Source organism: Rousettus aegyptiacus, unplaced genomic scaffold, assembly GCF_014176215.1.
Source record: "Rousettus aegyptiacus isolate mRouAeg1 unplaced genomic scaffold, mRouAeg1.p scaffold_m13_p_20, whole genome shotgun sequence".
Taxonomy (NCBI): Eukaryota; Metazoa; Chordata; class Mammalia; order Chiroptera; family Pteropodidae; genus Rousettus; species Rousettus aegyptiacus.
In genome coordinates, this window is record NW_023416296.1 from 973,085 (window position 1) to 987,609 (window position 14,525).

Consider the following 14,525-nt stretch of genomic DNA (forward strand, 5'->3'; position numbering starts at 1 on the left):
TATATATTTTTCATACTTTAAGTCTAAAACCAGGATGTCTTCCATCCATAGTTTAATGTGTATGTTATGTTTTATAACTGATGGTGTCAGAATTAATGGATCCAAACAATGCCTACCCAAAGTCACACCACAGCCAATAATCTGGGGGTGGGGGGTCTGGTCCCCACTGTCTATCTCTTTCCTGGAAGGGGCTTGTTCCTGGAGGCTCCCTTTTCCCAGAAGCACAGTTTGAGCTGGCCATGGTACCTAGGGATCCTCTGGCAGAGGTGGGCCATGGTCCAGATTCCAGGATGAAAAGGTCCAAACCCTGGGACCTGGCAGAGGTGGGAGGTGGGCTCTGATCAGACCTGTGACATGGGAGCCCCACTTTGAGGAGCCCCTTCCCCTCTCCTAAATGGTACCTCTGATCAAGAAAGTGAATTTGTTTTATGAGTCAAAGATGGTTTGTGAACTTAAGAGTCCATGAAAACGTGACTCTATGGCTTTGCTATTTTAACAGAAAATTAGTGGAACCCAGTCAGCCGGGCCTCACCCAGGAGGGCAACGGTTCCCCATCACTTAGGTTCCAATCCTAGCTGTGTGATCATGTGCAGGCCACCTCCCCCTAAACCATTGATTCCTAGTTCGCAAAAGAGGAATCACCAGGACCTCTGCTTCAGAGTGCTGTGCAGCTTGAGTGGGATCACTCACGCCCGGCAGCATGCTGGGCACTGCGCGACAGATAAATGCCAGCCATCACCGGTCCATTTCCTCGAGAGGTGCTAGGATTGCAGGCGAGAGCACAGGAAGACCCCGGACTCCTAAGAACGTGGCCCTCTTAGTACTGAAAGATGTCCCGACTGTGGCCGTGTCCTCTGGCTCCTTCCCAGCGTCCGCCTGAGCGCCCGTTGTGGCCACGCAGACGGGGCCTAACCCTGGGTTCACCCCAAGAGCACAGTGGTCAAGCTCACTGACCAAGCGCCCACGTTCATCCCAGTTGTACTGCTGACCAATTCTGGGACTGCAGGTGTGTAATTTGACCTCTGAGCACCTCCATTTCCTCACCTGTGACATGGGCTGCTGTGAAGATTGTGAGCACTAGGATCTGGCACAGAGTGCACACTCCAGATACGTTAGCAGAACGATCACAAGAGGGCCTCCTGCACCCATCCCACAATCTCCCCAGTGTGCTCAGCTTGAGAACCCGCCAGGTTCAGAAGCCCCAAGTGGGGATTAGACAAAGGGAGATGAAGCCGCAGAGGGCGACTGGCCAAGCTCAGAGTGAGAATGGGACAGAGAAAGACAGTCCACATCCCTGAACTGTTGGTGCCTCTGCCCCCCTGCAGTTCTGGGTGACAGAGGTCAAGACCTGAGTTTGTGCAGCTTCAAAATACACAGGAAACGTGTTCTCAGCGGGCGGGGCCTCGGTTCACCCCCGCTTGGCTCCCCAGTGAAGGCAAGCCCAGTCTTCCCCAGTAGAGGGTCACCGCTGAGGCGCCCCTGCCTCTCCCAGGGCCCCCGTGGCCAGTGGAAGAGGTTCACCAGGCTGGCCTCATTTTCCTTTTCCTCAGAGAAACGAACTCTCCATGCGGGAAACGTGCGCTTGGGCCTGGCTGGCTGAGCTTAAGTAGGCGAGGGACCAGGTCTGTGTACCAGGTCACTGAGGAGGCGCACAGGCCCCCAGGTAAAAGGCCAGTTCTGGTCCCTGACGCCGCACCTGGGCTGGCCTAATGGACTGGGTTCTTTGTGCGTCCCCTGGGGCCCTCGGTGCCCATTGAGGCCAACTTGCCACCCGCCCTCGGTGCCCCAAGCGCCCGGAGGTCTCGGCGTGTTCCCCTGCCCCCGACCCCAGTGCCCTGAGCGCCCCGGGGAGCCGGGACCGCTGGGATTGCGCGGGGACCCGCCCCGTGACGCATTCCCAACCGCCAGGAACCTCGGCCGGCCGGGCGCGCGCTCGACGCCGCGGGCCGCGCGCATCGTGAACGCGCGCGCACCACGTGACCGCCGCCGGCCAACCGGCGCGCCAGGATTTGGGGGGCAAAGCGCGGCCCCGCGAGCAGTTGCGGCGGGAGAGCGGCGGGCCGAGAGCGTGACTCGCCCGCTCCGGCGCTGCCTAATTCCCCACCGCCGCCCCGCCGCCTGCGCAGCCATGTCCGAGGAGAAGCCCAAGGTAAGGGCTGGTGGGCGCGGGCCGGCCCTCGAGGTCGACTCCCGCCCGCGCCGTCCCCTCCCGCGCCCCGCGCTCCGGGCGCCCTCCGCGGCGGAGCGCAGCCTCGGGGGCCGGCAGGCCGCGGAGCCGGAGGGGCCTCCCCGCGCCCGGGCCTCCCGCCCCTCCCCCCGCCGCCGCGCCGCTCGGCTCCCCTCCCCCGCCCGCCGCGCGGTGCCCCGCCCTCCGCCCAGGCCCCGCCCTCACGGCCGAGCCTCGCCCCGCCCGCCACCTAGGCTCCGCCCCCAGGCGAGGCCGCGCCCCGCCTGCCCGCCAGGCTCCGCCCCGAGGCTCGCTCCTCGCGGGCCCCGCCCTCCGGCCGCTGCGCGACCGCCCGGGCCCCGCCCCCGATCAGGCCCCGCCCCGCCGGGAGCCCCGCCCGGGGCTGGCCCAGGGCGCGGGGCGGGGCCTGCGCTGCGCTCCGCGGGGACCGCGGCGCCGCGAGTCTCACCTCTTCCTGTCCCGAAGTACCCCGCCACCACCGCCCCTCAGCCACCGCAACACCGCGTCTCCGGAACCCCCGGCCGCGTCCGGACGCCCCTCCCCTGGAGGCCTCTGTCAGGGTCCCCTCTACCAACCTTCCCCGACGGGAAACTCCCCTCCCGAATCGCGATTGCGGAGATTTCGGACGCTACCACCCACTTTGGGGAGAAACCCCGCCCGCTCCCGCCAGGACCCCCTCGGCCACAGCCCCTCCTCAGGACCTCTGTCGCCAGTGCCCTCCCCTGCTACGCCCCTCGCGCCGGGACCCCAGTCCGCGGACCCGCCCAGCGCTGTTTGCTGAGGGCCCCTCCTTGGTCCTCACTGCGGGCCACCTTGAGGGACCCCGAGAGGCCTGGCCTGGCTGCGCGCGCTGGCAACCTCTACCGCACCCCAGCTTGCCGCCCTCGGGCGTGCGCCCACCCTCCGCTAGTATGTCCCCCGGCGTGCCCCATCCCCCGGTCCTCATAGCGCCCTTGGGAGCGCGCCCCCTCCCTGGCGTCGGCCTCAGTCCTTGGGGTGGCCGCAGGCGGTGTGCTAACTAGTCGTGTTTAAAACAGGCTTCCGAAGCTTTTCGTCCGCACTGTTAGGCCAGTTTTTTGCCTAAGGAAGATCTGCTGGCTTCCTCTGAAGACAGCCGGGTTCTGGAGGTCGCACTCCCGCCACGGAGACCGAGCCCAGCACAGGGGCACCGCTGGGCTTGGGGTGGAGCCCCCGGCGGGGCTCTGTGGAAGTCTGCGCCCTCCCTGCCCCGCTCTGAGAGGTCACACTCGGGGCAGACCTCTCTGCAGATGCGGCAGGAGCAGCCTTCGCTTTGTACACGTTGGTTCCAACTCAGCCTTTTCTGCAGCGGCTCCTTCCCAGCGGGTCGTTTGTTGGGCCAAGTATAAATGCCGAGCTCACGTTCTCCTGGGTGGTTTCCTGTTACTGAGGCTTAAATAGCGTGATGTGCCCACGGCGCTCTTTTCTTCAGTGTTTTTAAACTTAAGTCTGTCAGTCCTGCCAACTCCTACCATCCTGTCAGCTCCATAAACACATTTGAACTGCGTCTAAAAGGACTAAATACTTTGTCGTGCCTGCTGAGGAGTCCTCTCTGCTCCAGGCCTGGCGGGAGGCATGCTCCCAGGCCATTGTGCTGGAGGGAGCAAAGCCTGATGGGTCAGCTGGGAAAGCAGCGTCTTGCCCCTGTGTGGCGGAGGCACCGACTGCAGTGAATTGGGGTCGTTTTTAGGGTTTCTTTTTTCTCCCATTACACCTTGTTTATTCGGAATTCACCAGGGGTCTGGGACAGGCCATTTGTTCTAGGTGTCGCTCCGTTAGAGGGGAGAGGCACCTGGGGCCTTTCTTGGCTGCACTCCACGCAGGTAGCTGGTGCCCCATTGTTTCTGGTGGGGCCCTGTGTGCGTCCAGTCTGCAGCCGCTGCTTTGTGTTTGTTTTGTGTTCTGGGCCCTGCACCTGTTTGTTTGAACATGTCTGTATTTTTCCATTTTGAAAGCAAATGCATCCTCTGTCCTCATGCAAAGAAATGAAGTTGGACCCTTCTTAACACCATGTACAAAAATTAACTCAAAATGGATCAAGGACCTCAATGTGAGACCTAAACCAATAAAACTCTTAGGAGAAAACAGACAGAAGCTTCACGACATTGGATGTGACGATTATTTCTTGGATATGACGCCAAAAGAAAAAAACTGAACTTCATGAAAATTAAAATTTTGTGCATCAAAATGTGATGTGGACGCTATAAACGGTAAAAAGGCAAACTATTGAAGGGGAGAAGATGTTTTCAAATCAAATATCCGACAAGGGATGAATATCCATGATGTGTAGAGAACTCCTAAGACTCAACAATTAAAAAACAGTCCCACTTAGAAATGGGCAGAGGCCTTGAGCAGACATTTCTCAAAGGAGAGATAGGCCAGTGGCCCATAGGACATGAAAAGATGCTCTATGTCATCAATCATTGAGGAAATGCAAACCAAGACCTCACACCCATTAGGATGGCTGCTATCAAAAAAACAATAAAAAGTGTTGGCAGCGACCCTTGCGCACTGTGGGTGGGAATGTAAAATGGTGCAGCAGCTGTGGAAAACAGGATGGCGGTGCCTCAAAAATAAATTTACCATATCACCCAGCAATCCCGCTTCTGGCTCTATACCCAAAATAACTGAAAGCAGGGTCTCGAGAGATATTTGCACACCAGTGCTCACTGCAGCATTATTGGTGATGGCTAAAATGTGGAAGCAACCCAAGTGTCCATCGATGGATGAGCGGGTGAGCAAAGTGCCTGTGCAATGAAGTATTATCCACCCTTGAAAGGGAAGGTGATTCTGACCCACGCTATGATACGGATGGACCTTGAAGACATTATGCTGAGTGAAATAAGCCAGATACGAAAGGGCAAATCCTGCATTATCCATGTCATTGAGGTCCTTAGAATAAAAATTATGGGGACAGAAAGTAGGATGTGGTTGCCAGGGGCTGGGGAAAAGGAGTTATTGTTCAATGGGTCAGAATTTCAGGTTTATCAGATAAAAAGAGCTCTGGAGATGATGGTGCTGATGGATGCACAACCTTAGGAATGTACTTAATTTAATGCCACCAAAAAATGGTCGAAATGGTAAATTTTACATTGTGTGTATTTTAACACAGTGGAAAAAAAAAGGAAAAAAATACCCATGAGCGTGACGTAGTACCCTGGATCGGATCCCACAGTAGAAATAGGACGTTAATGGGAAAACTGGCAGAATACCAAGAAAGCTCGACGTGTCGTTGCTAATGATGTGGCAGTGCTGGGTGCTCAGCTGTGACATGCACGTGGGCCTGCGACATGTCCACGGGGGACGGCGCGGGGTGCACAGGAGCTCGTGCGCCGTTTTGCAACTTTTCTGTAAATGTGAAATCATTCCAAAATAAAACCTTCAACTGGAAAAACCCAAATGCATTTGTAGTCTCTCGGAAATGGAGCAGGTGCTCCCAGAGGGGCCGCCCAGCGCTTCCCAGCCTGGGGCTGCCGAGCACCCGTTTGCCCCACCAGCTCCCCCACCCCGCACAGGTGCAGGGTGCAGGGTGCAGGGTGCGGGCAGGGGCAGCGCGTGTGGCGCCTCCCCCAGGCACCCTCCTCCCGGCTCCCTGCTGGGCTCTCGCCTCCTGGGGCGACTTCTTGGCCACTCCAAGAACCCTGGACTGAGCTGCGCCCCACACAGGATTTTGAGGAGCCAGCGTGCGGGATGCAGCTGCCTGCTTCCAGGCCCCTTCCGTTGGGGTGGCTGGGGACACGGGGAGGGGAGCAAGGCCCCAGCCCTCCCAGGAGGGAGGGTAGGGCAGAGGTGTGGAATCCTCCTCGGAGCCTACCTGTAGCCCTGGCCCTGAGCCCTGACGTGCCGGTCACTGCTCCAGGGCCACACTGACAAGTGACACATCCGAGAAGAGGTGAGCACGTGTGTCGGCGGAGAAAGTGCAGCATACGCTTTGATTTCCATCAAAACCCGGGCCGCTTCATCACTTTATTCAAACACAAACGACTCCTTTATTCCCAAACGGTGCCAGGTAAATGAGGCGGAACTGTGCCTGCAGGACCCTCGAGGGGCGTGCCACTGCGGTGTGTCACTCCGGCTCCTAGGATGTGCTGCAGGCGGAGCCTCTGCCCCGTGACAGACGTGCTGTGTCAAGTCCACGTGTTTCTAGGAGGCAGGAACTGTGCGCCCTCGATCAGGAGCGTGAGCTTGTCAGGGCTCACGCGAAGGCAGATGCTGGGACCGTCCCCACTCAGGTGGGAGTGACCGAAGGCGAAACTGCACAGGGAGGGCCGGGCTTCCTCCCACGGTCGCGGGCAGCGGGAAGGTGGATGCGGCGTGTGGGCAGCCTGGCTCGGCCGCAGCACGGCGCGTGGCCCGCCTCCCCGGCCTCGCAGGACCCGTCTTGCGACAGACGCGACTTTCAATTTTCTCCTATGTTTGTTAAGCAGACTTCTTTCTTTCAATTAACAGGCTATGAGCTCTGTAGATCTGCATTGCGTTTCCTTACACACGGATGCTTAGAAGTTAAAAATAAATTCTGTGTAAAAATAAATGTCACGTGACTGGCTCTAGATTGCTAAAGAATTTTAAGACTTAGGTTGCTTTTAACGACTTAAAAAACCCAGCAATTATCTAAAGACTTGCCCTGAAAACCGTGGTCATCTTGAGATGTGGTGTCCAGGCCCCGTTTGCGTCTTTTGCAGGAGGGCGTGAAGACGGAGAACGACCACATCAACCTGAAGGTGGCCGGGCAGGACGGCTCCGTGGTCCAGTTCAAAATCAAGAGACATACCCCGCTGAGCAAGCTGATGAAGGCCTACTGCGAGAGGCAGGTGCGCTGCGGGCGGGGGCGGCTGCGGGTGCGTGCACGTGGCTGTGCGCCTGTGAACGTGTGCACATTTGCATGCACACGTGTGCATGGATGTGTGCACACGTGTGTGCGTATGTGTGCACGTGTGTGTCTGCACATGCGCGTGCGTCCCTCCGTGGCCCTTCTCTCCTGCCCTCGTCTCCAGGTTGTGCCCACCGCCTGTCCCAGCAGACTCACTGTCCACCCTTCCCCAGGACGTGGGGCGCGGTGGCCTCCGGGTTGGGGTCGGGCTGGACGCCTCCTCCCTTGGAGGTCGCAGAGGCTGAACCTGTGTGCAGCTCCTCCTCCTCCCCACGGTGGCTGGGCCACGTCTGTGGGGACGCGGCCCTGGTCACAGTGTGGTTTCCAGACAGTGCCCGATCCCGTCCCTCGGTTCCTCAGTCGTCACTGGCCGCCCACACCGTGACCAGTCAGACTGCATCTTTTTAGCTGTCACTGGTCAGTGTCACGTTGAGCTCGTGGCTCCGGTGCACCTGTGCTTCGTGCCGCGGTCTGTTTTGTTCCCATCTGTGCTCCCGTGGCCTCATTTTGGTCCTGGGGCCCATCCTGTCCCGCGAGTCCTCACTTGGTGGCTCTGCCCACGCACTGGTCTGGAGTGACCGGGCGTGGGGCTCCTGGTGCCCTCGGCCCGGTGCCCATGGTCAGGTGCCCTCGGCCCGGTGCCCACCGCCAGGTGCCCTCGGCCTGGTGCCCACCGCCAGGTGCCCTCCGCCCTCGGCCAGATGCCCTCCGCCCGGCGCCCTCCGCCCGGTGCCCTCAGCCAGGTGCCCACGGCCAGGTGCCCTCGGCCAGGTGCCCTCGGCCCGGTGCCCACCGCCAGGTGCCCTCTGCCAGGTGCCCACCGCCAGGTGCCCATGGTCAGGTGCCCTCGGCCCGGTGCCCACCGCCAGGTGCCCTCCGCCCTCGGCCAGGTGCCCTCGGCCCGGTGCCCACCGCCAGGTGCCCTCGGCCCGGTGCCCACCGCCAGGTGCCCACCGCCAGGTGCCCTCTGCCAGGTGCCCACCGCCAGGTGCCCTTGGCCCGGTGCCCACTGCCAGGTGCCCACCACCAGGTGCCCTTGGCCCGGTGCCCACCGCCAGGTGCCCACCGCCAGGTGCCCACGGTCAGGTGCCCTCGGCCCGGTGCCCACCGCCAGGTGCCCTCCACCCTCGGCCAGGTGCCCTCGGCCCGGTGCCCACCGCCAGGTGCCCACGGTCAGGTGCCCTCGGCCCGGTGCCCACCGCCAGGTGCCCTCCGCCCTCGGCCAGGTGCCCTCGGCCCGGTGCCCACCGCCAGGTGCCCTCTGCCAGGTGCTCACCGCCAGGTGCCCTCGGCCCGGTGCCCACCGCCAGGTGCCCACTGCCAGGTGCCCTTGGCCCGGTGCCCACCGCCAGGTGCCCTCTGCCAGGTGCCCACCGCCAGGTGCCCTTGGCCCGGTGCCCACCGCCAGGTGCCCTCTGCCAGGTGCCCTCGGCCAGGTGCCCTCGGCCCGGTGCCCACCACCAGGTGCCCTCTGCCAGGTGCCCTCGGCCCGGTGCCCACCGCCAGGTGCCCTCGGCCCGGTCCCACCGCCAGGTGCCCTCGGCCCGGTGCCCACCGCCAGGTGCCCTCGGCCCGGTGCCCACCGCCAGGTGCCCTCCGCCCTCGGCCAGGTGCCCTCGGCCCGGTGCCCACCGCCAGGTGCCCTCTGCCAGGTGCCCACCGCCAGGTGCCCTTGGCCCGGTGCCCACTGCCAGGTGCCCTCGGCCAGGTGCCCTCGGCCAGGTGCCCTCGGCCCGGTGCCCACCGCCAGGTGCCCTCGGCCAGGTGCCCTCCGCCCGGCGCCCTCCGCCCGGTGCCCTCGGCCTGCCCCGCACTCCTCTCCACGAGCCGTCTCTCCGAGTGGCAGGCAGCTGTCCTCTGACGCCGTGGGAGCGCGAGTGCCGGGTCGGCCTCTGCTCTTGGCTTTGAGACTCCTGCCTTGGGAGTTTGTTGTAAGGGCACCGCAGGAAAGTGGCGTTGTGGCGTCTTGCTCTGACCCCCGCTTCTCCAGCCCTGTTCCCCAGAAGCCTGCGCTTCGACTTCCTCTGCAGCTTTTTCTCGGCGAATGTGCTCGCGCGCTGTGCTCTTGGTTGAGAAGTCGCTTTCACCTGTGCACGGTGGTGACTCGGCTCCGATGCGGCCACCGCACCGCTCCCCCCGTCGTCCTTGTCCTTGCAGTCGGATTGCTCGTCTGCCGCGACCTGCCGAGTGCTGTTTCTCCTGGTCCGGTGGTGGGGCGGCCCGCTGTTGACGCACCCCACGTTTCCCGTGCTGCCCAGCCCCCCACCGGCGGGCACCGGCACCGCTGGGTCCTTGCTCTCCCCATTGTCCTTGGAGCCCCTCCTGTCCCGTGCCCCTGGACAGCTTGCTTTTGAGGCTGGCTGTCTCCAGAGCCACCCGAGTTGTTCTGGAAGCTTCTTTGCCTCCCTCCAGTGTATTTTCTGGATTAATCACTTTCCTCTGTTTTGGTGGAACACGTCTTCCAGGCTCTTGTTCAGAAAGAGTATGGAAAACGCAGCATCTTTGAGACACCGTGTCGGAAAACGACTTGCTTCCTATAAGCCTTTGGGCTGGGATATTGGGATGCACAGAAATTTCGGGGTTGGAATTCATTTTCCTGTTTTGGACCTCCTGTGTCTTCCACCGGTTTTGGTGTAGCTGTGACCGTCCAGCGGCATTCTGGGTCTGTTGCCTTTGGGGGTCACTCAGCCTCCCCTTCTGAGCGCTGCCGGGCCCCATGCCCGTGTCGGGGCTCCCACCGCCACAGGCTTCGGGGTGCTCAGTTTCAGCTCTGCCTTTCTGGGCCCTTGTGGTCTGGAAACCCACCTTGGCTCAGAAACGCACGGTCAGTCCCGGGGGCTGCGCCCCTCCCGCCTCGGCCCCCTGCCCTGGGCCGTGTCACCGCGACCTGGTCTCCGGTCGCGTCCTGTTTGGCACCGGTTTCGTCATCGCTGTGGGTTTCTTTCCTGGGGCCTTTGCTCAGCGCTTGTGGACAGCCTCACTTCTGCCGGGGTTTCCAGTCTCTGGTTTCTAGGCTCTTGTGCTCCGAGGCTTCTCCTGGCCAGTGGCGCCTTACTGCCGCTTTCCACGTCCCTACGGACGGGCAGTGTGCACGCGCGCGCATGCGTGCGCATGTGTGTATATGTGCACGCGCGCGTGTGCACGTCCGTGCGTGTGCGAGTGCGTGCGTGTGTGTGACGTGCCCTCGGACCCCTTCCCCCGCCTGCGTCCTCCCTTCTCCGTTTGGTCTGGTCTCGCGTACTGAGTCTTCCCCTTAAACGCCCTCTAACCCTGATTGACTGCTCACATCTGAGAACGAAGCGCTGACACCTGTTGAAAAGCCGCGTGCCCGTGTGTGTCTGCGCACGCACCTGGCTGTGGGGCGGCCTACCGGGGTTTGTGGTGTGGGGCTCCTAGATGTGGCAGCCTGCGAGTCCCTGAGTTTTCCCAGAAGTGGCCCCCAGGCTCCTGCCTGTGCCATGGGAGTGCAGGGGACGAGAGAGGAGGGGAGGCCCAGAGGTGGCGCTGGGGGTGCCTGCCACTGCCCACCGCCGGGCTGCGGCCTGAGCTCCCTCTGTCTGGGGGAGGAGCAGCACCTGGGCTCTGGGGTTGGGGACCCTGGCTCGGGGACTGATAGGAGCTTCGAGGCATCACCCCAGATCAGCTGCTAGAGTGGCTGTGCTGGACCCCGCCTCTCGGGGCTGCATCTTGTTGCCCCAGCCCACCCCGACTTTGGGGTCTGGTGTCCACAGCCTGGAGCCTCCGGCTGCTGGCCCGGCAGTGCCGCCCTTGGTCTGCGGGCCCTGCCCCCTCCCGCTCTCCTGTCCTGTTGTTCGTTGCTTTTCATTTCTTCGTGCTTTTCAGCAGGGCCCCGCGGGGCAGAGGCGCGGGTTTGACTCCTGCCGTCCTGTGTTTGCCAAGTCAGAACTGCCTTTCAGAGGCGGTTGTCTCTGCCCCCTGACCTGTTCACTTTCCCTCGGGACACAGAAAGGTGACATGTGCCCCTTTTTGGGTGGAAAGCGTCCTTCTGTCTTTTCTCAAGGCCCCAGCCATCCAGACTCTGCAGCTTCCCAGTGTCAAGTGGCGTCCTTGTCACATGCCTCGTCCCCTGGCCTGCGTCTCTCCGAGAGACTTAAAGGGGGCCGTGGTGGTGCCGGCAGTGCAGAAAGCCTGCTTGGCTTATGGGGCGGGGGTAAGCGAGGGATGGGTGAGGCGTGCCTTGGGCTAGAAGCTGCTAGAACAGTGCTTTCTGAAGGTACGGTGCTGTCATCATGTAGATTCGAGCACAGGCCCACCAGCGGGTTTAGAATGAACTGGCTCATCAGTCTGCGTGTTCAGAATTCTGGTATTTTGGTGTAAATGTTTGACTTTTATGAATTAATGCGTTACCTGGAAATATGGACTGGTATTTGCCTTTTCATTTCAGGGCTTGTCAATGAGACAGATTAGGTTCCGGTTTGATGGGCAGCCGATCAACGAGGCGGACACCCCAGCCCAGGTATGGCAGCCACAGGCCCTTGTGGGGCACCTTAGTGTCCGCGGGGGTCTGTTACTGGGTGGTTCAGTGTTTAAATTCAGAGACTCATTGTTTCAAATGGGAAGGAAGCCTCTGCGAGACATCCTCCCCCGCGTCGGGAGATGCGGGGCGTGGGCTGGGGCAGGTGCCCAGGCCGCGGGTCAGCGCAAGTCTGGCCCAGGCCCAGGCCCTGCTGGGGCAGACCCAGGCAGAGGCCATGGCCCGGGCCCTCGTCATTCATGGGCCAGACAACCTCACGATCCAGAGCCACCGACTGTCGGAGTCTTCCTGGCCCTTCCCAGGGACATCTCCGTACCTCCACCCACTTGTGGGACTCTGCAGCCGCCCAGGCAGCGGTGGGCGCTGAGGGTTCCCTGGGGAGGGAGGCTCTCCTCCTGCCTGTCACCCTGGCCCCATCCGGGTGGTGTCTGCAGCGTGGTGGCCGCTGGCCCCGCGTACTTGTGTCCATGTCTGAGATGGTTCCGGAGCCGCTCCTGCCTCCAGCACATTGGTCTCTGATTGGCAGGAGTTTTTGTTCCGAGAACAGGCGGAGATCGTGGGAGGGGTCTGTCCTGCAGGGTCAGGGGTCAGGAGCAGGAGCGTCACCTCACCCCTGGCCTGGCCTTGATGGGGAGGGCCGGGGAGCGGACGGGGGCACCGGCCAGCGGGCCTTTCCACGGTGCGCCCTGATGTTATACTCGGCTTGACTGGAACCCGCAGGCACCATCCACCGCACTTGTCACGAAGTGGGTGCCCCTGCTGGTCCCCAGGACTTGGTGCCGCTCACTGGATGTTCCTAACTGGAATGATTGTGTAATTTCCAGTAACAGTTTTACATACTTGTTCATTTTTTAATGAGACTCCGTTTTCTGTCCGCTGAAGTTGGCCTTGAACGTCCTCTCGTGAGCTCTGTGGGGGGAGGCCTGCCGAGCGAGCAGCGCGCTGGGAATCCCAGACGCAGCCTCTCCTCCCTGCCGCGACCAGGAGTGACGGCCCCAGAGCAAGCGTGCGACAGCCCGTGCGCGCCAGCGAGGGGCCAGTGCTGTAGGCAGGTGTGTCTCGTCCGGCAGTTTTTGTTCCTGTGACCGCGAGAAAACTAACAGCTTCTCCCTGTCTCTGTGCCCGTCACGCCGGCCCTGCCAGCTGGAGATGGAGGACGAAGACACCATCGACGTGTTCCAGCAGCAGACGGGGGGCTCCAGGGAGACCGGCTGCCCTGCAGGACGCCGCCTGTAGGCGCAACGGCCCCCCTTCGCCGCCGTCCTTGCATTTGCCGTTGAATAGTGAGCACGTGACCATGCCAATTGCAAAGGAGTCTGCGGAGGCCGAGGGCATCCGCCCACATTCCTTTCCTCTGTGACACACTGCGGGTGCCACTCAGAACTCTGCAGGGATGAGTCCTCACCTGAACCCGGGCCGGGCACAGTTGTCATCTTTGTTTAGGGAAACGAGTCGTGAGGCTTTTTGGGTTTTTGCTTTCATTTTTGTTGTTCTTTCCCCTTCCTGTGATATTTTCCCCGAGCTTGTGGCCTGAATGTCTCCTTTTAGTTTAGATGGGGGTCCTACCCCAGGTATTGACCCCCCCCCACTGCTTATTCCGATCATGTAGAGAGCTCATGTCACCACAGTGGGAGTGCTTATGTGGGACAAGTGTTGGGCGTGGTGGGGATGGGAGACAAACTTCTGGTTACCATTTTTTGTAGGCACAGGTTTTTTTAAGTGCTAAATTTTGCAAATTTAAGTTTTGTGAGAATACAGTAGTTGAAAGGAGAATACTGGAATGCTTTCTAAAAGGTAAAAAGGAAAACAGCTGAGTCCCTCCGCGACATGGTCCTGGGCGCTGTGCTCCTCGAATGTCCCCTTGTGCAGTGGCGGGCACAGCGCCCGGGATGCTACGCTGACGAAGTGTGGTCTGGCACTTGGCTTCGCCCCTTTTCTTAACACAGAGGAAAGTAACCCCCACATTTCTCACTCGGTGATAGTACTGTGGCCTCAGTTCCCTTCTAGTATTTGCTTCTGATGAATAATTATGGCCTCTACATAGAAAAGTATGATTAAGTATTGCTGAATTTGCAGTGACGTTTTTGTGTAAAAGAGCTCCTTAAAAGTGTGGTCACACCCAGGTCCGCGCCAAGGGGCCTTCCCGTCCCTCGCACGGGCTGTGCGCTGCTGCTTCTCAAACCTTAGCTGTGATTCAGTTCTGTGAAGCGTTTGGGGATCTGCACCTGTTACACTCTTAGTTCCACTGCCCTTTTGTATGGACCCACTGCTGCCTGACGGCCCTGCTCTGCCTCGTCTGGACAGTGCGACCATGACCGCCGTCTCTTGCTTGCCTGGAGTCTCGCCTTCTCTTGTGTTTTGCCGTCGGGGCGTGGGTGGGGCCTGCTGGCTGTTTATTCACCAATTTGTACATTCTTTGTTGCCCTTTACTACTGTAAACAGTAAATATAGTTTGGTATTCGGTCTCGTGTGTTACATGCTGCGTTTGGAAGTTGGGGCTGTCACAATTCAGCATTCGTCGAGACCATTTAGTGAGGCCACTCAGACTCTGATTTAAAGGCTAGGCGCCGAAAAGTAAGTATTACTCCCCTGCGGGCTCCCTCTGCACCTCTGGCAGATTGCCTGTCCTCTCCCGCCTCCCAGAGCGCTCTGGCTGTCAGTTGAGCTAAACTGGCATTGTGACCAGTCCTTTCCTCTCCTGGGTGTCGTGTAGATAGGGTGGGTTTTGGAGGCAGCAGATCTGGACGTCAGTCTGAGTGTCTTGAGTTGTTTGGTGCTTGACTTTCAGACTTTTCCTCAGTGCGGCCGACCGCCTACTCACTCTTTGAAGCTGAGCGAACCGGTGGGCTGCTGTGACAGAACCAGGGTTGGAAATGACTGAGCTGTTTGAGGTAGTCCATCAGGTGAGACGAGCCTAAGCCGAAAGGTAAAGGGCAGCTAGGAAACAGCACGGC

At 60.5% G+C, this 14,525-nt stretch overlaps 1 protein-coding gene across 1 annotated transcript; it reads left to right on the forward strand.

Moving 5' to 3' along the window:
- The first annotated feature begins 2,023 nt into the window (after positions 1-2,023).
- On the forward strand, positions 2,024-14,035 carry SUMO3 (small ubiquitin like modifier 3). Its single transcript, XM_016143526.2, has 4 exons — positions 2,024-2,149; positions 6,889-7,017; positions 11,482-11,553; positions 12,715-14,035. The coding sequence occupies exons 1-4, from the start codon at positions 2,129-2,131 to the stop codon at positions 12,805-12,807; spliced, it is 315 nt and encodes a 104-aa protein (XP_015999012.2). The 5' UTR covers positions 2,024-2,128; the 3' UTR covers positions 12,808-14,035.
- Positions 14,036-14,525: the final 490 nt, after the last annotated feature.